Source organism: Parambassis ranga, chromosome 21, assembly GCF_900634625.1.
Source record: "Parambassis ranga chromosome 21, fParRan2.1, whole genome shotgun sequence".
Taxonomy (NCBI): Eukaryota; Metazoa; Chordata; class Actinopteri; family Ambassidae; genus Parambassis; species Parambassis ranga.
The window spans coordinates 6,696,823-6,722,126 of NC_041041.1; the positions used below are offsets into that span (position 1 = coordinate 6,696,823).

The 25,304-nt window shown below is 40.3% G+C and overlaps 2 protein-coding genes across 5 annotated transcripts in view; one reads left to right on the forward strand and one right to left on the reverse strand.

Moving 5' to 3' along the window:
• The first annotated feature begins 529 nt into the window (after window positions 1–529).
• On the forward strand, window positions 530–3,315 carry esd (esterase D/formylglutathione hydrolase). Its single transcript, XM_028393704.1, has 9 exons — window positions 530–627; window positions 1,135–1,209; window positions 1,290–1,378; window positions 1,498–1,596; window positions 1,857–1,981; window positions 2,070–2,189; window positions 2,316–2,414; window positions 2,493–2,660; window positions 2,950–3,315. Exons 2-9 carry the CDS (start codon window positions 1,142–1,144, stop codon window positions 3,028–3,030), a joined length of 849 nt encoding a protein of 282 aa, XP_028249505.1. The 5' UTR covers window positions 530–627; window positions 1,135–1,141; the 3' UTR covers window positions 3,031–3,315.
• A 433-nt stretch (window positions 3,316–3,748) lies between these two features.
• Window positions 3,749–25,304, reverse strand: part of lrch1 (leucine-rich repeats and calponin homology (CH) domain containing 1) — a 47,720-nt gene continuing 26,164 nt past the window's right edge. The window contains exons 6-19 of one of the 4 annotated variants that reach the window (XM_028393185.1): window positions 25,046–25,176; window positions 22,881–22,968; window positions 22,201–22,306; window positions 21,582–21,697; window positions 20,717–20,787; window positions 20,439–20,525; window positions 20,245–20,322; window positions 20,074–20,110; window positions 17,542–17,614; window positions 16,599–16,721; window positions 12,370–12,479; window positions 12,078–12,215; window positions 11,922–11,999; window positions 3,749–7,720 (exon numbers count right to left, since the gene is read on the reverse strand). In XM_028393185.1, coding sequence (XP_028248986.1) covers window positions 7,613–7,720; window positions 11,922–11,999; window positions 12,078–12,215; window positions 12,370–12,479; window positions 16,599–16,721; window positions 17,542–17,614; window positions 20,074–20,110; window positions 20,245–20,322; window positions 20,439–20,525; window positions 20,717–20,787; window positions 21,582–21,697; window positions 22,201–22,306; window positions 22,881–22,968; window positions 25,046–25,176 — 1,344 coding nt within the window. In that variant the 3' untranslated portion in view covers window positions 3,749–7,612. The other 3 variants (XM_028393183.1, XM_028393186.1, XM_028393184.1) reach the window with 3 other exon arrangements.

Sequence of the window (25,304 nt, forward strand, 5' to 3'; positions counted from 1 at the left end):
TTATGATATATGAGCTGAAATATTTAGTCTATCTCATTAAGTTTCTCAGTCATGGATGAAGGCTTTATGCAAACATGTTCTCACTTTTTTCTTGATACTCCAATGTAAATATTTTACATGAATGATATCAGTCCAATCTGATTTTTCATTTTAATTGTAAAACATAATCAATGTATATTTATTCTGGAAATAGCCTACTATCGATTTATTTTTAAAACAGAAATATGTTGAAAAATACTCACAATATTATATATGATATTGCCAAATCTTTTTATACACCATTTAAAAAAAATAAAATTGATATGAATTGATTATATCTCATGTATTATTGTTGTTGTTGTGAATATAAATATAAAATATAGCAATTTGTATTTGTACACGATCCTAAGAATTTTAATAAAAAAGTAAATAACATTTTTCATGACGGAACATCAGAAAGAAATCGGCGCCATCTAGTGTCTAGGAGCGCACGGTACGTATTGTACGTACCGAGCTCGTCAGTGGAGCTGTCAGAGCTGACGTCACCACGTTGACTCAGACGTTGCTGGACTCTAGACGCTCTTGTCTGCACCCGGCGGGGAAGTTAGCAAAGCACACATTTGCATCGAGATACAGTGATTTTAAAAGGTATGTCCCGAGAGAAACTTGTATTTTGACTTCAACACGAATTAGGAAATGCAAATTAGGCCTCTGTAAGTAGAAGGTAACGACTTGAAATCACATTCATATGAGCTAACTGTTTTGCTAATCTCTGCACGCCCCCATATGGTGCACGCCAAACACTGTTTCTAATTCAGACTAGTTTGACCTAGAAGACGAACACTAGTTTAGCATGTACAATGCATTTTAAGTTTATAAAGCTGTTGTGTGCTATTCGGCATGTTGAAAGTACAACCTGCTGTTCACAGTGTGGATTAATGGGCGTTCGTTTGTATGCATCACTGCAAAAGTTATTCAGGTATTGGTATAACAATGATTGACTTGTGCTTGTCTAAACTGTAACATGATGATTTCATAGTAAATAACGAAGGCTAAACATAGTTGTTGATTTAAGAAAACATGTATATACTTTATGAAAGGTCATGAATGGAGTAAACCTCCTGTGTTCACTTTTCTGTGTTGTGTTGTTGGCAGATCAGAGATGGCCCTCACACAAGTGTCCTCCAACAAGTGCGCTGGTGGCTTCCAGAAGGTTTTTGAACATGAGAGGTGAGAGAAGAAGAGTTTCACATGTCCCAGTGAGTCTGTAAGTGTATAAAAGTAAACACATTTGTATTTTCTCCCTGCAGCACTGAGCTGAAGTGTAAGATGAAGTTTGCAGTCTATCTTCCTCCCAAAGCGGAGACAGACAAGTGTCCTGTCATGTACTGGCTCTCTGGTGAGTCTCCAGGCAAATTAGATGATAAATATAGGAAATGATTATTGTTCAGTGTTTTTAGTGTGTGTGTGTGTGTGCAGATTTATTTATTTCTTGGTTTATCTTTTATCTCTCTGCAGGCCTGACATGTACGGAGCAGAACTTCATCACCAAAGCTGGCAGTCAGCTCACTGCTGCAGAGCATGGCCTCATCATCGTAGCTCCAGATACCAGTCCACGTACGACATCACACCTTTAGTAGATCATAAGCACAATTAAAGCAGCTTAATGAGTCACGCTGTCTTCAGGCTACAGTTCAAATGTCGTGTATGTCCTGCAGCTAATATAACAGTATCGGTAGTCTGTGAGTTTTCTGATTTCCCTGTGACTACACAACACTTTGTGTTCAGCCTGTATTCCTTAACACAAACTTTACTGGAATAAGTGGAGTACACTCACATTGAAAGCGCTGAAACCTTCTCCTCCTCTCCTGGTTTAGGCGGCTGTAGCATCGAGGGTGAAGACGAGAGCTGGGACTTTGGCACTGGAGCTGGTTTTTACGTCGACGCCACCCAGGAACCCTGGAAGACTAACTACTGCATGTACTCCTACATCACTGAGGAGGCACTGCAGATTTCTGTCATTTCATTAACAAAGAAAGCACATGTTCGTTTCACGCTCACTGATGATTGTGAATATTTTTTTCCAACAGCTCCCTAAATTGATCAATGCTAACTTCCCCACCGACCCAGACAAGATGTCCATCAGTGGTCACTCCATGGGCGGTCATGGGGCACTCATCTGTGCCCTGAAGAACCCTGGTAAATACAAGGTATTGGATCCTCTGACATGTTCTTTGGTTTTCTGTGCAGTTAATCTTCCAGCAGAGCTCTTCCTCTAGTTGTAGTCGAAGGTATTGTGTGTGTGTGTGTGTTAGTGATGGTGATGTCTCCTGCAGGCGGTGTCTGCCTTCGCCCCCATCTGTAACCCAATGCAGTGTCCCTGGGGACAGAAAGCCTTCTCAGGGTACCTGGGCTCTGACCGCTCCACTTGGGAGGTAAGACCACTGCAAAAGCTGTTTCCCTGACAGAGTAAGGTGATTGAATTCATATTCTAATTTTTTTGTTTCCCTCAGGCATATGATGCCACTGTGTTGGCGGCATCGTACTCTGGCCCTCAGCTGGACATCCTCATCGATCAGGGCAGAGATGACCAGTTCCTGTCAGCCAGCCAGCTGCTGCCTGACAACCTGATCGCAGTCTGCTCCGAGAAGAAAATCCCCGTCGTTTTTAGGCTGCAGCCAGTTAGTTCCTATAGTACTATCACAATTAAAGCACAGGTTGACGTTGGAATCTGAAACTAATTAGTTTATACTTAAACTTATTATGTGTTTAGATTCTAGATTTTGTTTTAAGATGCTATAGAGATCCTTAGAGAGTAACTGCCCGGATTCAATCTCTGTGTTACCAGTACTAACACGGTACATCTACAGTTAGAGGAAACTGTGTATGTCAGCTGATTATATAATAATGTAAGGATTTTGAACTAATTTCTCGATGTGTTTAACTCTGGCGCTGTGTGTCTTCCTGCAGGGCTACGACCACAGCTATTTCTTCATCTACTCTTTCATCAATGACCACATCAAGCACCACGCCAAGTACCTGAACGCCTGAGCTGTCCGTCCGCTTCTCAGTGAACCCGCTTCTCACACTAACAGCCTCCTTCCCACAGAATCAAATCCAATGAAATCACTAAAACAAAGCAGGTTGTTACCATTGCTACACAGACAGACACCTGCGTGCCTTCAGTCTAAACAGCACTTACCTGAAGTTTCAGACAAAAAGAGGAACAGTTTTTTTGGGGTAGCTACGGCTACTGTGTTTTTTACATGTCAAGTGATCATGTGGACTTTTCTCTGCATTTGTCTGTGCAGCAAGAATAAAAAGTAAAGTTAATTATTTTATTGTGTTGTGTTCACTAAAGCTGTCAACATAGACTAGTAGACTAATATTAAATAGTATAATCCTACCTAATTTTAACTAACTTTAAGTATTTATAAATGTATGGTTATTATCTAAAATCAGAAGTATTTTGTTCCAATCAAAAATGTATTTAATTAATATCATCAGATGTCAAACCCACAAATATATTTTTTATATATATTATATTATTTATTTTATTTGTATAATATATATTCAATTTATTATTACTTTAATTTTGTAATTAATAAATATATATATAATAATATATATAAAATATATATATAATTTAATAAATATTATCATAGTAAAATTAAGGCATAAAATGATGGGATAAGCTGAATTTAAAAAAGCAAATGGAGCATGATTTCGATGTGACTATATATTTTAAATTATGGTGTAAATGTGTTTAATGGTGTAATCATGAAGCAGTTTAATTGTTTGTTTGGACAAGTGAGGTGTTTACTGATAAAGTGATACAGTACAGTATTTACAGTATTCACAGCAGTTAAGGCGACGTTACAGGTACGTTTCATGCATGTAGCTCTGAGCTGCTGTACAACAAATTACACAAAAAACGTTCACAAAGAGTTACAAAAGGGTGTTTTACATCCAAAAATGTTCAACAAACCTGAAAAGATGTCACATAAAAATAAATTTGCTCCCAGTCAGAAAAAGTACAAAAGTGTGAATACAGGCTGTTTCTGGACAAAATATTCATACAAAAGAAGACACGCACACATTTACACTATTTACACCGACGTCACATTTCAAACGTTAACTCTCCTCTTAAATGTCATTTAAGATTTTCTCAGTTGCCAAAACAAAGAAATCAATACACAAGTTTAAAGTGCAGATTCTGTCGGCGAAGCAGCTGCTTGGGTTTTATTGCTTTTTCCCCCAGAAACGCCGTGATGATTGTAGAACTGTGGAAATATCTGATTCATGAAGAAGATCAACTAAATTCATTTGTCTCCCTTATTTATGCAGAATTTTCTCAAAGATCAGGAATGTGCGAAGTGTCTGGGAGACATTTTTCATTTTTTATTTCACAGATTTTTAAATAATAATACTGTTATCAGAACATCATGGCACAGTTTAAGCTGCCTATAGTGTTGAAATGTGAGCTTTTAATTAATTTTTAATCAAGTTACTGTTATGGGACGAGGTGTTTAAAGTTCTGAGTGTTTTCTGGTGAAATATACAGTACATGAACAAACTGAGTTCTATTCTAAGACAAAAAAAATCCTTGTGATAAATAGATAATTTTAAATAAAGTTTTATCACAAGACAGAAAAAAAGTTTGTTTTGGCAACTGTCAAATCGATCCAGTGGAAGCATTTACTGATTTTTCTTTGCTTTTACTGCTGACTGTTTAAGTAGCTTTGGATACCAAGCTGAACAGAAAAAAAATCTCCTCATTGATCATTCATACAGGCCGCTGCTTCATGTGTTCACACAACACTGGTCAGCACGCTGGTTTTACAGGGGCAGTGACTCACTATACTTTCACATCGGGAGTTTTGGCATGACGTTTCCATGGCAACAACTGTTCGTGGGTAATCAGCCCTAAAAAAACACCTTACACACGTTACAATTATCTGGTTTAAAAAGGAACCACAACCAACAAAATAATACATATCAGCTACACCATGATGACTATAATGCCTTTGTGTTTGTGCAGAGATATACTGAAGTTTGCATGCCAACAACAACCTGTGTTGATAAAAACAATCAGCAGCCAGCCATCTAAGGCTTCCTCTCTGATTTAAAATGCTGTTAGTCTGCTTTGTGGGAGTTTAGAGAGTGCTGCATCTTTGAGATGGAGCTAAGAGTCAGTTCAGCGTGCCACCATTCATCTCATTAGGTGCTGATCAAAATGCAGCTGGCTGCTGTGCTTACATTAACTCAAACTCTACTTCCTCGTCCTCTTTGGTGAAGAAGTGGCTCCACAGGCCATGATTCTGCTTTGATTTCACGAGTCCAATTTTTCAAAAGGCGCTAACGTTGGACACCTGATGATGATAAAAAAAAGTGCATACTGCCCCTTTAAAACCATGCTATGTGCCAGGTCTGCATTGCCACATAATGCAACACCTTAATTTTTCAGACACACACTTAGAAATACGGTTGACGTAGCAGGCTGTGGAATGAGGCATCAACAGTGTAGTAAATCCAAACTGACCCTGAGTCACAGTCTCTACTCTCACACAGCAACAGCTCCTGAAGCTCACGGGTCTGAACACCCAACAACAAATTTCTAATTTATCCACAAAAGCAGCAATTTAAAGAAAAAACTCGATTTTTAGCAGTCCCTACCCAGTCCAGACTGTGTGAGCCGGAGGTGTGACTGCATGAAATCTCATCCTTGCTGCCCCACCCCTCTGAGCACACACACACACACACACTCACTTCATTCTGACATAAAAATCAGACTTTGATATTCGTTTACTGCGATGCAGTACAGATGCTGACAGAGAATCAGTGTTAATGTGTAAATAGAAAGACTTGCAGGTGTCACTAGCACAGGCGTGATGCTGTCAGTCATGGACAGATTGCTGAATGAGGCCCCTCATTCCTTCCACTGTTTGATCTATCGGCCATTTTTTTGTGGTGACTGCATGTTTTGGTTATTTTGTCTGGATTTAGTCTCCTGTCTTCAATGCCCTGTTTTATTTTTTTCTTCTTCTGATTCTGATTCTTCTCAAAACCTGGGGATTATTGCCACAAATTAAATTTTCCAATGGTCCTTGAATGCATCATGTTTGGCACACAAGTTTGGCTGCAGGAAAATCTGATTTGTTGAAGCTGTAAAATAATAGATAATAGATAATTTATGTTATCAATTTTATTTGATAAATATCTAATATTTGTGGGCACTTAAAATAATGTTTCTAAAATCAGTGAAGTCATCAGAAATGCAACTTTTTTTCCCTTCATTTTCTTCCTCCACACAGACATGGTAGAATTATCTCTAATTATAGCATTAATTGTGAAGGACAAAAAATGAGTTCACAGTGACTAAACGGCTACTTGGAAATTTTAGCATTGGCCCTGTTCAGTGATCCATCTATGACCTCGGCTGTGTTTAAAGTGTGATTTGCCTTTTGAAATATGGTGACGTGTGTTTGGCACATTAGCAGACTGCACTCCATACAAACATTAAGCAGCATCACTTACAAAGTCTCAAAACATGATAGGATGCAGGTGAGAAAGGACCAAACAATCCCATAAACACACAGATTAGTGTCCCATAGCACTTTAGGGACGTGCATTAAAATGTTGGAAAACTTACACAATTATGCCTAAAATATATTAGAGAAAATTATTTTTTGGGCTATTTCTCCTTAACTTTATACAACTCAAACCTCTCAGCCTCTCTATTATAAATATCTTCCTCTTTAAATACAAATGGTAGGTAAAAGCTGTCTCCCTCTGCGTTAGAATATTTTGGTTTCGTGACGGTTGCACACTGAAACACTTCATCAGAAACCTCACTGGGGAAAAAATCTATAGAGAGGTGGTTTAAAAAAGTATTTTGTGTAAATGTGCATAGAGAGCGTGATGTCATTACACTGGACTAAATATTATCTGACAGCTCTGTCAACTCCACTTCTAATCCAGAGTTAAATCCCAAAAAAAGGTGCAGATTTTAAGAAAAATGTTGCAGTGTTTTAAAAGAATGAAGCAAACAAAAATTATACTAAAAAATAAAGTGTTTTTTTAAAGATAAACCTCATAATTTTATAAGAATAAAGTCATCTAAATTTACAGCTTTATTCACATTTTGTTTCTTAAATAAATCATAATAAACCTTAAAACTCATGATTTTTCCTCATAAAATTGACTTTTCTCATTTTTTTCTCAAAATATTTTGACTTTACTCTCACAAATCTAACTTTTCTCTGCCTTCAGTGTAAGAATTTCAAAGTCAAGTCGCAAACTAAGAAATGTGGAATCTGTATTGTTGCCCTTTAGTTAGTTACTATGTCTTCCATGTGTTTACCTGAATAAAAGTGATTTATGGTCACTCAGTCAGATGCTGCTCTCCCATCAGTCCCTCTGCTTGACGTGATTCTAAATCCTTAAATCACCCAGAACTTTATGAATTATTAATAAATCCAACACTGATGGGTTCAGTTACCGTATCACCACTCTGCATCCTTAAATACTGTATATTAAAAACACGGCTGCAGAGGAGTGTTACAGCAGCATGCTTCTGATCTGGTTGTGTGAGTCTCAGTAGGTGAAAGCTCTGTCCCATCTCTGCTGCTGCTCACGTCAGGTGTTTGGAGGAGGCCTCATCCACCAGAGCCTGCACCGCGATGCACACTTTCACCAGGCCCTTCTCCTCCAGGATGTGGTGAGGAAGACACAGTTTGTCCTGGGAGACCAGAGGCGGGAGAGGAAGAGGAGGAGGAGGAGGAGAGACAACAGCAGACAAAGAGGTAGAAAGGAGACACACAGTATTTAGTGTGTTAGTAAATCCAACATATGATCTCCTGGTGGTAATATAAGAACTGTAAAGAGGAAGCTGTTCTCTATGTCACTTACATGGAGTGAATGCTTTCTTACACCTGCCTGAACAACGACACTGCAGGGCAGAAAACATCCCTAAACTGCATTTATTACCTCAGCTTTTAACAAACATCATACACTAGTCATAAAAAATACATTTTACAGGAAATCTGTGCAGAGGCTGTGGCATCAGAAAATAAACAAACAGGGAATAATATACATTTTCAGGCCTGTATTCATTCAGTTTGAACTAATCTGACAGGAGAAAATAATCTGACAGCCAACTGTGATTTAAAGTTGCACTGGGCAAAGTTTCTTTAATTCCTCTCAACACTACAAACACGTGCTAATCCGCAACATCTCAAACTCCTGAACATAAACTGCTTATACTGGCTAATTTATAGCTAACTTCACAAACCTCTGTAGTCTCTGTAGCCCTTCAGATTTTGTGTATTTTGTGCAATTTTCTTAAAATAAATATTCGTCATACTCCTTGTATTTGGGCAAATAACAACACAAAACACAGTTTTAAATCATATTACAATGGCCTCCTGCTCAGTGTATAATCCCACTTTAGAAAACAACATGTGCATCTCCTTTCAGGATACATGTGCTTACACAGTCCAGATTAAAGTCTTGAACTATAGTCAGTCTGACCTTCAGACGTGCAGGAAACCATCAGATAAAACAAAGACTCAGGTGAAGCATTTGGCAGCAGAACAACAGACTAACTGTGCCTCAGTGCATATCCACTGCATCCTTTAAAGGTCAACAAGGCCGACCCATTTTAAAGGCTCCTTCATGCTTGCTCTGCTGTCTTCACCATGTAGAGAGAAAGAGCACTCCACACTCGTGATCATCCCACCATGTCCTTCTTGCGCCCCCAGAAAGCTGAAGCCTGTACAAACCAGCCATTGTTTTTTTCTGTGCTGATTTGCAGTTTTCAATGACATAAATCCATAAACGTTACATCAGTCATCTAAAACTGTAACTGCTCAGGGTCCTGCTCAACATTGGGTGTGTTTTTTTCTTGCAACTGGTGCCTTAACTGCTAGTTCAGGGGTCAGACTCTGGGTTCCTGTTAAGTGCATAAAGACAAGTCTAATTGTAACAGATTCTATACATATAAAATAGAATTAAATGAACTAAGAGTGAACAAAGGTCGGATTGGATCTTACTAATCAGCCTGATCACTAAACTCTCTCAGTCCTCTGATTGTCTCTGCTGGACGACATGTTGATAAGACATCAGTGATTTCAAGTAACAACCTGCTGCTCCATACGTCCTGCTGCTGCTGCTTCAGAGTTTCTGTGTCAGTTTATTGCAAAGACACAAACGCGACACGGTAGGGGAGAGCGGCATCGGCTCGTGCTGATGCTGCATTTGTGTCACATGGGACAGGGATGAAAAAATTTGTTCAGAATTCAGAAATATTCAAAGTTAGATGTTATTCTGTGCATTGAAAGCAGCACTTGTCAGTGTAACTGCAGATCTTTTAATACAGGCATTTAATTTAGATTTTTGCCATGTGACATAAATGCAGCGAGGAGGAAGAGGAGGAGGAGCCTGGGCGGAGGGAGGGTCGGGGCTGGCAGGTGACAGACTGGAAGTTGTCGTCACAGTTACGTCAACTCGCTCCAAGTATAGGCCACGAACAGCAGGACTAGGCAGAGGATGTGCACCAGGCTCGAGCCAATAATGTCCCAGATCTGCCAGCTGGGAGGCGGAGTTTGAGTGGTGACAGACACCAACGAGGGTGGCCCTGATGCCCGGGGCAGGGAGGCAGGGTTTGACGCAGAGATCGCCTTCTCTGGCTTCCTGTCTGGAGAAGCTGTGTCCAAGGCAACCAGTGCTCGAACTGTTGTGCGGACTGGTTGCAGGCGGCACTGGATGATGTCGTAAGGCGAACAAAGGGATGACTGGTGACCCCATTAGGAACGGGGATAGTAATGTAAAAAAAAAAAAAAAAAAAAAAATGGAGGAGGCGGTAGGAAGGGGAAAAAATAATGCAAGGAAGTGGATGGGAGTGAAGGAAAAACAATATGGAGAATGTAAATAATAGAGGATAATGAAATGAGAAGAAAGTGAGGGTGTAAGCAGGAAACAAGGAAGAAAAAAGTTGGAAGCGGAAGGAAACAAAAAAATAATAAAAATAATATTCTCCAAAAAAAACAAAAAGGGGGAGGGGTAACCAAAAACGGAGGATATAAATTATTACAGATAAGGAAAGATAAAAAAAATCATTTAGGAGCAAAAGAGGAGGAAAAAACAAAGACACAGCCCAGAAAAAGACGAGAAGAGGAGGAAGACATGTTGCGATCCAGCCAGGAAGTAAAAAAGAGAAAGAAAAGGCAGGAGGTTAACCAATGGACACAGGTCAAAGGTCACAGACAAGAGTGTGAGCTGGTGGGTAGAGAGGCGGATGCAGGCCTAGGGTTACCATGGCAGCAAGGAGGGATTGCTTACTGAGAGGATGGTGAAGCATCCTCTCTCCTCTCCCAGTAAGCAGCCCTGAGATGGGAGGGTGAAGCAGAGGTGGGACAGCTGGTGCAGCAGGCCAGCATGTTAGCACAGAAGCACGTTAACTCGGAGAAGCGCTGTCAGATATATACATACAGGCAGCAGGTAAGTAGGCAGCAGCTAGTTAGCAACATCCACACAGAGGTTGGAGACAGTCAGCAGCAAGCAGCGATGGAGGTCAAAGGTCAAACAGATAAAACGGCTCCAAACAAAGAAGGGACATCTTTTTTTAACAAAAAACATTGTATAAATAAAATATACATTTAAAAAAAATACAACATAAATATCAAAACAATTATAATAAATAAAACAGAAACAATCCTGTAATGATGTAACCCTCTGAATTCCAAGTTTTTTAGTGTGTTTCTGATGTTAAATTTTTCTTTGTTTAACTTTTTAAACAGAACATTGTTTGTGTAAAGAATGTATCTTTGTATCTTATATTTTTGGACATGTACGATGCTTTCAAGATCCATCAGGAAGTTGGATTATCCAGTGATAAGTGGTTGTCATTTGGAGTATTTTCTAAAGAAAGCATACATTTCAAACCTGACAGAGGGTTTTTGGAGCTCAGAGGGTTAATCATCTTCCATCATTTGCATTTCTGGTTTATTAGTGGATATGTGAACAACATTATATTATTATTATAGTCCTAGCAGCCTGTGAACGCACCTCTTTGCCCATTGTGTTTTAACAGGAGATAAGCTCTAACCCAGCTAGGTAAAGAGCCAAAGAGTAGCAGCCGGTGCTTTTCCTCTTATTCCTGTAGTCCCACCAGTCAAAGTGTGTGAACAGTACATGGACAGATACATGTCCTGAATAAAGAGCGACTTTACTAGTAAGATCCCCTGTAATATGTAGTCTTTCTCAAACACACACACACGGACACACAAAATAAACCAGGCAGCTCTGTCTCAGACAGAAGCTGATGTTTTGATTGACTCCTGTCATGATGGAGGGAGCTGGAAGCCGCAGGCAGCAATGACAGCAGTGATGAATCAGCATTATGTGTCAATGTTAAACTTGTTTAAAAGCCATGACAACAAAAAGGAGGAAACTAAACCAGTCCTGAGGAAAAGCTGAGTGGTTCTCGAGTTTAGTCAGATGTTTGCAGAAAAGTACTAATGTTTGTTATTAATCCTGATAGCAGGAGTTTATACATATGTTGTTGTTGTATAGAACCGCCAGCCTTTCTCCCATGTCTGGTTTGATGTTTAGTGTCTTGCAAAGAATCTAGCTGCTAATGTTGCTAACAATGTCAATCTCATTGAGATATTTTTTGCAGGACACTTTTACACTTCCTTTTTAGTCTTAGTCAATAACTGAGACTGGGCGAGAGTTTCTCTGAAGAACTGGGGGGTGTTTTCAGGTTGGACTGATCTGCAAAATATCTGGAACTGCTGCCATTTGATCAACACGTTTTTACTTCTCAAAATTAGAATAAATGATCTCGGCATAAAGTGAAATGAAACTTGAAATCAACCCCCGGTTCAGAGTCGCCTTGTATTGTTCTCAACAGGTTATTGTAAATGAAGAGCGTGTCTTACCTCAGGTACGCCTATTTTTCTGCAGGCGTCCAGGAAGTTCTCCACATTCCTCCGACACTTGGCCATGCTGAGTTTGGGCTGGAGGCAAAAATCAAAACTTTAACACAAAAATCTCAAAAAACTCACACTCAGCTCTTTTTTCCTCGTTAGACATACCACTGCAGGTGAGGGGACGTGTATGCTGGCAACAGAGCGTGGGCGAATGTGATTTGCCAGATGGCACAGCACAACGCCGTCCATTAAAGATGAGCCGAGGTCTTCAGGGAGGACGACCTTCAGCCTGCTCTCAATGCTCTGAATGAGGATGAGGAGTAAAAAGAAACAGATGTGAGTGAGAAACTCTTACAAGACTTGCATACTACAGACCATCAGTATGGCAGACATTGGCAGACAGAAGTTATTCATGTTTATAAATCAGCAGAATCGTCTTTTAATCACTGTGTCTCACGTCTCTCAGCTGCTCCATCAGCTCCAGCTCCTCTCGCAGCTGCTCCATCTTTCTCCTCATGGTGAACTGAGGATCCACAGACTCCAGACTCTTGTGGCTCCGCAGGAACACTGCAGTGACGACAACAACAACAACAAGACAGGTAACATTACTAAAGGGATCAGACTTTGACATACACTCAGACAGTGGGGACGCTCAGGGGGAGAAAATGTGTTAATGAACAAAGTCTGAGAGAATCTTTCTGATGCCAAAGACCCGACATGATTTAAAACACAACTAAGATTTTTTTAACAGAAATAAGTAATATCTGTTTCTAAGGTAACAGATTTAGCGTGAGCAGCTGCGGGATGCAGAAAACATCTGAGTAACGTTTGGTCGAACACACATTACTTAATCCAGTGCAGATCTTCACTGACACAGAAATAAGCATTTCTACCATAAATGATGCAGAAGGCTTATGCAAGCGCAGCATTCACTCATGCAGCCACAGCTCCAGTCTGTCACCAGGGCGGTCATGTGAAGACAATGTGCAGAGAAACAGGCTGGAAAATGATGAATGACTCTTTATCACAGGCATCTGTGACTTTTAAGTTTCAACCTAAAAGAACTAGTGCAGGAATATGTCATTGTTTCCAAGGAGAAAATAGCAAAAGCAGAGAAATGCTTTAACTTCAATTTAGCAAAGTCCCCAAAATATGTTTATGTCACTATAATGACAAAAACAAACAAACAAACAACAACAAGTACCTAAAACAACAAGGAATTGCAGATGCTGTGAGGCTCAGAGAAGCAGCTTCCCCCTGACGGTGTGTAGGAGGAAAGCAAGTGTGAAACATGATTGGCCTCTTCACACACACTGATCCAAAATACACACCCACACACACTCTACTGAGGCCTGAATCATTCACCTCCTCGCTGCCCTATTTTCTACACATAATTCTGCCTGAATGAAGCTGAACAGTGTCAGTGCAGTTCCACACAGCAGCCACAGAAGGGAGCTAAAGAGTCTCAGCAGTAGGGGACATAAGAGCAGCAGGCTGGTTGCACCACTTCAGAAAACCTTTAGGGACGTCATGTTTGTCCACATTTTTTTTTATTTTTTCAATTGTGAAAATTCTGTGAAAATTCTCTTTGATACAAATAATTTTTGTGTGTATTTGAACCTTTGTGCAAACACACGCACACAAATCGCTGCCATATTTGAAGAACACACACTCATTAATGAGTTGTTTGTCTGACTGTTGATGGATAATCCTGACTGACATGAAGTCTCTCTGGGAGACTGAGGGCGAACAGAATTGGGAGATAAATGAGGGGTAAATAGTTTTATCTTCGATGTCAAGTCATTTATAAGCTCCCTTTACTTCTCATCCTTCTCTCTAGAAATGTGTATGCCATCTGTGCATCTTGTTTTTGTGTCTTTTTCACAAATATTTTTCTTCCAGCTTTTCACTGCACATTAATCGTAGAGAAGAATTTTTCTGTTGAAAACATTTATACTGATCACATGCACAGGGTGATGATTGGTTGTTAATGAGGTCAGGAGCAGTGATGATGGAAGTGTGATGTCACTTTCCCTGAGGCCTGAACCCATTATAGACCATTAGTCATAATCGCATCACACGTAAGCCTCTATCATGTAGAAACATACACGGCTTCAGAGGGAGAGCGTTCCTGTAAAACACCAAAGAGGAAAGAGAAATGTTCTTATCACGTCAAACAGTGAGATCACCTTAGGCGGAGCAGAGACGGACTGATTTATGAGGAGAACATGGCTCTATGCTGCAGATGTGTGTCAGATAACTGAAGTAAAAATTCAATGAACAGGACTTAAAAAGCACCATTAATTCACCATCAGTGCTGCTAAAATATTTCATTGTAATAATGCCAAGCTGATCTCTATAGACTTCTGACTGCATCGGGTCACAAGACTCCTCATAGATGTGGACTTACTTCAAGAAAAAATTCCTTCCTCATTAAAATATCTTCATATAACTTTGCAGCAGAAATGAACAAATAAATCAGAAGTTGTGGCTTCTTTATTCAAATCATCTAGTGTTACTCGCTGCCTTTTGATACTCTGGCCACAAACATATGAAAATATATGAACAAGTAAACATTATTGGTAAAAGTAAGGTACAGCAAAATTAGTGTAACCCACACACAAAAGCCTTTGTCCAATCAGATGCAGGCAGATTTGTTTTTTCTTGGGGTTTCAATCATAAATAATCATACATAATAATGGCAACCCCATTGAGCATCCAGTGCTGGGAAGCAGCACATGCTCTTGTGTCCTAAAATGCCACATTTGTGGACACATTTGGCAGACTCGAGACACGATAAACTCCTCCTACTGCGAGTCAAAACACAATGGTGAGGTCAGAGAAGGCTTGTTAAAAAATACACAATTAGAAAGCCACATCCACAAAAGTTCCAAGTGATGTCATAATAACTGATGATCCTGCAACATGACCAAACTCCTAAAACTTTTTGTTAACATTCAGAAGTTATTACAGTGAGTGTGTGAACAGTTTAGCAGCTCACAGTCCGCCCAACAGATCAGAGCCTTTTATGGACCATCTGACTAAAACACAGCTCGCCCTAAGAGGAAGCACACCCATCATTCTACCTTTGTGAGGACCCTCGTTGACATAATGCATCCTGTCCCACCTTAATGATCATGACTAAACATCAAACATGATCTTAACCAGAACCCTCAAAGAGTTCTCTTTGAGGCCTTTGAGGGCCGAACAAAACATCGCCAGTATAGAAAACAGGGACTGGTCCTCACAACAGACACAAGTACCAAACACACACACACACAGCTGTGATCCATCTAAAATCTTGGACTCCATTCTAGTGGAAGTAGGATACTCCTTTAGGGACCATTATCCAGCACTTAAAATATAGGCGCTAAAAATAGACACACACCAGCACACACAGACAAAACCCAGACTCATTCATAGTGCAGATGTTTAACACAACAGCAGGCACAACTGGAGATGCATCACACTTTCCTAATATGGCTTCTGATCGCTCACAGTGTGTTAAGATGTAATACAAAACACATGCAGGCTACATTGTTATAAATCTTTTCACAGCATTCAGATGATGTAATCGACTCATCAGAGGTTCAATGAAATCAACCTGCAGCCATTGTTCACTTGTTACACACATGGCTCTACCTCGTGTTTCAGACAGAACACTGCTCATTAAAGCAGCAGAGTCTTCATTAAGCTTTACTGGAGGCTTCTAAGGAGGCAGTGCACGGAGCTCTCAAATACTTCTGGGTCACTTGATTCCAATGCACCATCAGGCAGATCATTATAAGATCCATACACCAAGCTTTGCTCAGTGACTGACAAAAAAAGAAGCTTCATCTCAGAAACTGAGTCTGATAAATAAAGAATGGAAACCTCCAATCAGCAGAAGTCCCAGAGGACAAGCATCATCTGCAAACCATTTCTCAGGAAGGAAACCAGGACAAAGACTTAGGGCTAACAGAGTAGAATATCACAATGTTACAATGGAAAACAATATCTTTATATGCTGAAAATCTGAAGCCACTGAAGCCACAGAGATTGTGGTCTAAAATCTCATTGAAGACCCTCTCATAATTCTGCTTCTGATAATCTTTCGCTCATTCAAAATTGACTATTTTAAAAGTCTTTGGATTTTTGAAGTGACATTAATGCATTTTAATGACAAAGAAAGCAACTTTCAGACTTTTTAGAAACCCTGTAATTACTCTTTTAAAGACTCTTGACACATGTGCACACAACCATGCTGCAGTAACACACACAGACACATTAGATTTAACTTTTACCAGCTGAAGCCACTCAAACACACAGCCACACACACACAAACAGCTGGAGATGAAAGTGGAGTGTGGTGAAGCTCCACTTTGATCAGAGTTTGTTGCTACTACACACACGCACAGTGCACACATGCACACAGCAGCGAATATAAAACGCACTGACATATGGCCAGAGAAAACACACAGTGACAGTGGTGGACTGAAATAAGAAGAAAGCTGTCAGTGAGCTACAAATAAATCGCTTAACATGTTCCTTTGGGCCTCCAGACCAGGTGGAGGAGCTAGTGAGTCTCTGTCAGATCCAACACATTACAAAACATGACCACAACACCTACTGCGCCCTTCACCGAGACAGAGAAAGGAGTCCACATGTGTGTGATCTGGCCGGTTAGCGGAGAAAGAAGGAACCTACCGCGGCTGTGCATGCCTCCGTCGTCATGGCTACGATGTGTATCTCTATGGAGGGGCGAGGCCTGTGAGAGGAGGGAGGGGGCGAGACAGGAAGGAGGGGGCGAGCAGGGCAGCGAGGGCGGGGCTACAACCAGAAAGTGTGAAGTGACCAGAAACGCAGGAAGTGTGGGTGGAGCCGTGTGTAGTGCAGGAAGGTGGTGGAGGGGGTGGTTGATTGGGGGAGGGGGAGGGGTTGGACCAAGTCAACCAAGTACAGCAAGGCAAAGTTCATTCCACGAAAACATCCCATAAAACACCAGGAGAAAGTTCCAGAAAAATCAGTAGGCAGGGAATCAATAAAGCAGATATTGATTCAAAAATGCAGGAAGGTCAGGTTAGATGTGTTTGTGGTTGTAACATCCAAAATCATGCAGGAGAAATAAAAGAAGGAGCCGGAATTGAACAAATATATCAGAAAAGGAAAATATGAAAAGGAGGAAAAAAATGAGATGACAACACAACACAAAACAGCACAAAATAAAAAAAAAAAAAGATTAGTGGCATTTCACATTACAGATCACTCTGACATGCTGTTAGCATCATGTTAGCTTCATTAGCAGTTAGCAACACTGGCAATGGTTAACAAACAAAAGCTGAATGGCTGCCAACTAAAAAAGCATGAAGCTGAAGTTTACTGCGATTCTACAAATAAAGCCGATATCGGTTAACACTAGCATACAGTATGTATTCTTTTAACCTGTTATCAACTGACACAACAGTGACAGTAACAACCTGTCACCTTAAAATCATGTCTAAATTTTAAAAGACTTTGGCTGCTTCATTTCAACAGTGTCACAATCTGTGGTTCAGATTCACTCATTTAATAAATCAATGTTCAGAAAAACCACTGTATTGACCTGTCTGTGTCTTTGGCAGTCCGGCTGCCGGACACACACTCAACTCACCTGATCGAGGCTTCAGTCCAAACGGCGGGCTGGAGAAGGAATGAGGTCCGCTGACTGGAGATCGATCGTGTCTCTGCAGCAACAGAAATATAAACTGTAAGTTTTTAGACGATTCACTGTGCAGATGTTTGATATTTTCTGTTCTGTGTTATATGTACAGTTTGCAAAGACATGATGACAAACAAAAAACTCGACAGAGGTATTAAAGTACACAGAAACACATGCGCCTTTTTACCATGATTCAATGACCTAAAGTTAACCTCCATAATGGTTCAAAGAGGACTCCACCTTCTCCCTCCCTTCTTTGCTGTGCTCTTTTTAAGAGACAACAAAGGAGATGTGTTTTTTTTTTTTCTTTTAAATCTACACTTCAGTCTTCAGCTGTTTCTGTAGAAAACACTGAACTTAAGTCTGAAGGTGGTGTTCTATAATGTTTACTCGGTAGATTTTTACATGTGGGCTTTGACCTGAAGTGAGAATATGTCTGTTTTCTCACTCATCCAGATCATGTTGTAACTTAAACTGACTGGTTAGAGTTCTTCAAAGACATTTCACAGCTAATCTAGGCCAATTTATCATTTCATGAGCTATGACCAAGATAAACTGAGGGCCAGAAAATCTTCAGCCCAGACAAGGTAAGATCCAGAAGAGCTTTGGCCAAGATGAGCTGGTTGCAATCTGGAATTCATGTGGACCAGAGAAGTTGCAAGTCAGATGAGATGTAGCTTGAAAGAGTTGCAAGTTGGATGGGTGGTGGCTTCAAAGATCTGCAGCCAAAAAGGACCGCAGCCCAGGAGGGCTCAAGCTGGATGAGCTGTGGGCTGCTAGCTAGATGAGTTATGGCTCAGACGAGCAACAAAAACTCTTCAAGTGGCTCAAACCAGACCAGACCATTAGGTTAGCCTAACTTGGCATTAGGACTGAAAGTGTGTTAAACTCCACTGCTAATTAACATGTTACTCCTAGTTGGTTTGTGTGTAAAGAAACAGTGAGTGGTTAAAACAAATAGGAACACAAAGACTCAAAATCACACATCAGCCACTTCTATAGATAAATCTACACATTGACATGCAGGACAGGAAACTGCCTGTTCACCAGCCACAAGCTAAGAAAATATTTATTAACTCTGAGCTTCTAGTTATTTCTCAGGAGAGCCTGGGAGTGACTGGTAAACGATTCAGCCGTAAAGAACATGTTCCCACTCTGTTCACATGTGTAACCAGCTGCTGGATGAAACGTAACACATGTGAACGCACGGTGTGGCAATAACACAGTAACTCACAGCAAACAGACACACGAGTAAAAGGCCGTCGTTTCACTAGGAAGCACGACTGCAGACAGCTCACTCTGAGGGGCAGGACAGAGCCTATGGATGGTCTGCTGCTATGGTTACCTTGATTGACATTTGCCACTCATACTCCCGGCATGCAAGCTGGGCCTCAAACCTGGCCTTGTCTAGAATCATCTGTCTCTTCTTCTGGAACTCATAGCCACCTTCCTCCAAGCGCTGCCACAAAACGCATCAAACGTTTATTCTGTATTACTTACACACTTACAGGCTTTATAATGATCCAAAATGCTTTAGGACCTACTGTACTTGAACTACCGCTCGACTATAGTTACCAAGAGATAATATTCAGATAGTATAAAAAGGACTTCTGTGCAGACTGGAGGCAGCTCCAAATGGGCAGATCCAGATTACACTTGTGTTAAAGGGTTTTTTGTCCTTAGTTTGAGTGGGAGAAAAGATTTTTTTATTTGTGGTAACTAAACCCTACACATATTCAGGTATCTATGTTTAGTTTGGAACAGAGCATCAAACTGAAGCTACAACTGCTTCTGGGTAGTAAATAAAAACCAGCCTAGAAAGTTTCCTTTTTACCTAAAGGAACCAATACCTTGTTGGTATGTGTTACATGTTAGTGATATGGTCCAAAACATGTGCATTATATATTAGGTATACTTAATATATAGCATTTTGCAAAAAAGAACACGATTTTTTACTTTTTCTTGAGAAAGTTTTCACAGAGGAGGTTTTGTGCTTTGGCCCTCAGGTATATCTTAATGGAACCTGGGAGGAGGTGAGTGTGCATGAGTGTGTACAGAGAACGAGAGAGGGGTTGTGCGCCTGTTAGTGACAAGTTGTGACCTTATCTGCTGGATCCTGAATGACCACTGCTGCCCTCTTGTTTGCACATTACTGAAGATAATGACACAATATCTTCAGTATCTTTACTAGCCTGTCCCACTCAGAGCCGGCTCCGCTCTGCAGAGAAATGTCCTTACATTTCACGTCACTATACGTAGGATTTAAAAAAATTTCTGAATTTGTTCCCTTCAATAATTGAATCAATATACAAACCAACAGACAGTGTGAGGATTGTGGCAGGCATTTGTCACTTTCTAACTGTGTATGTACAAATCTCTCCAGACAAGAGGTATCGTAACAATTTGGTGTCAGTTATTATCTTGCATGCTGATGACACTCTGCTGTTCTATGTTCTATTGATTTATAGATTCTGTACACTGTACCTTTGGCGTCGTGGTGCCGTCATCACTGTCCTGTCCACTGAAGAGAAGCAGCAGAATAAGAAATGAGATATGAAGGTGAGCATTTTGTTTACAGAGTGAACTCTGCATTGAATGGCTGTGATAGACATAACTCCATTAGCAGAAATTAAGGCAGAGACAGATGGATCTTACTTGAGTGACTCATCCACTGTGACCATCTCCACTGGGTAGAGCTGGACTCCACACAGATCCTCCTGCTGTGAGTTCACTCTGATGACCAAAAATATGTTTGGTTTACAAATTAAACTCCATTTTTTTCTTTTATGATGTTGTATTTCACGCAGTATAGTATTTATTATACTGAAATACACAGGTGTTCTTATCACCTGCTGGGGTCCTGCAGGAGCTCCACAGCCTCTTTCAGCTGGTTGATCATGTCGATGTGGAGCTGTGTGCTCCCTGAGACCTTTGACCTAAAACCACAAACACATAACCCTGATTATACATAATAAACCAGAAGCATCGTTTTAAAACAGGCTGTTAAATAGGAACCGTTTTTCTCCTGAATATAGTGGGACTAAAAGTAGAAAGCAGCTTTAAGTGGAAAAACGTATGTACTAGTACATCAAAAATTCCACTGTACTTCAATAATAGATGAACTTACGTCTGTTCTGTTGGCCAGTGTGAGTCTTCTTCTATCCTGAGGGGCTCGTCGAAATCTGCTGCTGTCCGACCCTGCACATGCACACATACACACAAACAAACACATCAGTACCAGCTGCAGCCGTCACATGATCCACAGACTCGCTCTGCCATTGGTCAAAATTCAGAGATGTTACCACTATCTCCCCATACAACAGGGACATTGTAACAAACACCACCAGCACTCTTTGGTTTCTGATTTGTCTTGAATGTGAAAAAAACAAACTTATTCTCTTATATTTATCGTCAAGATTGAGAAAAGATCTGTAGTTTTACAATTTTACAATTACAATACAAAACTTATATAACTTTTACACCACAAATGTGTAAAATTTAAAGAGTTCTAATAAAAATGACCAGAGGGCAGAATATCTGGTGTGTTATCTGTTATTATGTTAACTACAGTTTGGCACAGATATGAAGAGGAACTGTGGAACTAAAATATGTAGTTATAAATATATAAGTGTTATAAATTATATATTAATAAGCTTATTAAGCTTAGTTGCTCCATGTGTCTTCTTCCACTTAAGCCATCTGCTGCTGCTTATATCCACCACATGTTTTACAGTGTAGCTGCTGCACTGTTGAGCCTGTTAATGACAAATCCACTAACAACAAACTCTACAAAGTCTAAAACTTAACGGCCATTAGGTAACAGTTTAGGCTGCAGGCTCCATTTAAAACAAAGCACAGACTCCAGGAGCCTAAAATGACAGTTTTACATAACACCAGTCTGAGAGGGGCATTATTCATGAAGTGAAGCATTTACTGCATCAATCTTTGATAAACACAGAGAGGAGGAGAAGCGTGACAACATCACAACTTGCCTTGATGTAGCTGAGGAAGCGAGAGCTGAGTCCAGAGTCTCTGTAGCTGAACTGGTCCTTCAGGGCTTCTGTAGGGCTCTCCTCAATCAGACGCACCGAGTCAGAGTTTGGGTCCGCTGTTATGGAAAAACCATGAATTTTTAAAATCTTAAATCAACAACCACTATGTTAAAAGCTGCATATGAGGCAGCCTGTTTAATCATCAGAGGAACGGTAGCCAGAAACTGTAAACAAAAATAATCATTAATTCACCTGTCCGTGAATGCATCATAGTATGACGCATTCAATGACTGTAATTCAATCAATATAGTGTAACATTCCCTCTTTTCACTCCTTCCAGCTCAGTTAATGTGACCCTCCATCAGCTCTAACCTGATTAAGGCTGATTGAAGTCTATTTTAACTGTGTGTCTAGGGAGCTGCTGCTGTTCCTTAATAGAGTTCAACAGCCCAGATACTGTCAGACACTCAGATGACGGGTTAGAGAAGCAAACCTACAACAAACGTCAATCACAATTATCAAGAGGATTTCCTGAGAAAGGGTTAGTTTTGCAACAGTGTTTGTCTATCACCACCTCATCCTGTCTGCTATCAGTGTGAGACTGTGTGTGTCTGAGTACCTGACAGGGAGCTGATGTGTTCGCTGGAGTCGTCTTTGCTGATCCCCTCCTCCTCAGTGATGTGGCTCATTGGCACATTAAGACTCAGACTGTCTTCATCTGATGGCTGCAACAAACCACCCCAAAAACAATAAACATATTTAGAGCTGAAACTAAAGCCTGAATGTAATGCAAAAATATATATATCACTATAAATAACTGGTCAATCTCCAAGCATGTTCTGGTCTTAGATTAGCAGATATAAAATTAACGTTAGCAGAAGAGACCTTAATTCTAACACATACCTGGTATAACTTCAGCACAAACAGATGTTATAAGTTAATTTCAGGATATTAAATTTAAAATAAATCTTCTATCTTACAGTTTTCTTGTAATAAGACAACATAGAAGTCAATAAAAATGTAACAATTTAGTGACCGCTTAGCTTAGCAGAAAGACCTCAGAAATAAAAAAAAACAATTGTGATTGACATAAATATACAAACAGAAAAAAAACATACAGCTAGAAATCTGACAATAAATAAAGGAAACAGATAAAGTATCAGAAATGACCATTGCTCTGTCTGTTTGAATACAAAAATGCATAGAAACATGTAAATGAAATAGGCATAGCATCTAGATAAAGTAATACACAGGCATAAAGGCACACAAACACACATTGCACACCCACAGACACTGTACCTCTGTAGCAGACAGTCTCTTGTCTCCATTGTCACTGCCGACTCCTGAGTCGCTGTCCTGCTTCTTCTGCTGCTCCATGTCCTCCACACTGCAGACACACAACACAGGTTACACATCTGACACACACACACACACACACAGGAGGTGTGTATCTGTGTGCTATAAGAGAGCCACAGTGAATCAGCCAGCCTAACTCCCTCCTCTTCTCTCCCTCTCTCTCTGTCTCCCTCAGGATGTGTTCACACCGCTATTTAAATCCTGATTTCTTGCTCAGGACTGTATCTGTTCACATGTGTTTCACTGTGACAGAACTTGATCTGAACGGCTCACCTTTCTGACATGACCTGCAGACGCTGAAGTAGATGGATGTATGGGGTTTCTGCAGGGTTCACAAAAGTATGACCTTTGGGACCTTTAGCAGACCTCAGTTTGCAGGAATTTACTAACCTCCTTCATCTATCTATACATCCATCCTTCCATTCATCTATCCATGACTTATTAATGGTAGATTAACAGGGGGGGTGGACAGATAAAACCATGAAACTGTGATCCTCTGTCAGTAGATGCAAATAGAACATCTTTAACCCTGTTATTTGCTTTTTCTTTTCTTTTCCTTCATCAGTGTCGATGGTAAACTGAGCCTTTCAGTTTTCTTTTAAGGTCATTGATGTTAATGGAGTTTTAAAAATAGCAGCAATCTGCTCTCCGAAGAGAAAAATAGAATAACGACACCATTTACAACCACATTGATTTATCCTTCCACAGACCATTTATCTAAAACAGTTACTGGGCATCATCATGTCTAAACCTCCACTAACAAAACCTATAAAAATGAACTGACCACTTAAAAGAGAAAGGGACATTTTAGAGAAAGAGAAAAGAGAATTTGAAGCAGTGATACAGCAAAGACAGAGATGCAGATGAATGAGTCGAGGCTAAGAAACTACAAAGATTGTTGCATTATGGGTGTCCTGGAGCCTTATGTTGTCTTTCATAACCACTTGGGCTGAGAATTGAAGCTAACAGGTAACTGCCAAAAACTGCAGTTACTCAAGAGACCACTGGAGGCTGGCTCCAAAAGTAATCCAGTCCCCATTAGTCCTCCACATTAATGTCCAATCCAATTTTACCCCAGAAATAAACATTTTTGCAGCCTGCTACAAAAACTGTTTTGGTCTGTCTGTATGACAAATATGTGGCTATTACAAAAGAGAAATATTTTACTATGCACTACAGTGTGGAGAAAATAAGGGAGCTCAGGAAAAAGATGACAAATAATGTGTATTATTTGCACTGCTGCATATGTGAGTATTTTCCACCAGAGAACAGAGACCATTTCTTCACCCCACACACTGGGAGTGTTTTATGTGTGCAGACTTACGGAGTTCAGCCTCCTCTGAGAGCTCGGCTCAGTTTCATCTGACTGACAGAAAACCTGAAGCAGCCAGATTTTCTTGTCGCCTACCCCTCCTTCATTCAGCTGGACTTACTCTGTCTTCAATTACTCACTTCCTTAAATGTACGTCTGCATCCCCTTCATTCATCTATCACAATTTCTTTTGTCACTGATGACTGGATTTGTGGCCTAACCTTTCACTGAACTGCAGTGGCAGACAGTCAGCATGACCCAGCAGGGAGACGGAGAATGGATCGGTTTCAGCTGACTAATAGTAGATTTGGCTCAAGATTGAGAAACCAAGGAAGCTTAGATCACAGCACACAGTGGCAGTAGAACCAAACCAAATAAACAGCTTTGAGGTGATGAAAAGTTGGTCTAGCAGGCATGCTGGAGGCCCTCAGGTGGCATTAAATCATAGCTTTCCAGTAAAACAAATTTTTGAACTGATGTAGACAATGTCAACAACTGTGATAAAGACATTTTTGATTCTATACCCTTCGTTCTAATTGTCAAAGTAACAAACCAAAAATAAACTGGGCTACATGAGGGAAATCTTTACATTATACATCTTCTTCAGCTTGTCTAGGAGACCATAAACCAGCTGCAGCACCTTTGTGGAAGTGTAACAAGAATGATGCATGGGTGTGTGACCATACAGTAACATTATACAGACAAAAATATATATATTGGCTTCACCTTCCCACAATGGCCAAACACTTTGGCTTCAACAGATTGCACAAAGACTTTGTTCTCGGGCTTCACTGACCTTCCGGTGGTGGGTCGTGATAAGCTGAGTCGCTCCATGACAGGCAGGTAGAGAGAGTCAGGCATCTTCTCACTGCGACATGCCTCGATGCTCAGATATTTGAATATGTGAACTTTACCTTTTATACAGATCTGAAGGAAGAGAAACGATATAAATCAGCTCTAAGAAAAGTGTTTTCTTTTTATATATTTCCATGTACGCTCTGACTGCTGAGTCAGAATGATGTGTGTAGTTCTTGCAGCTGGTACCTAACATATTC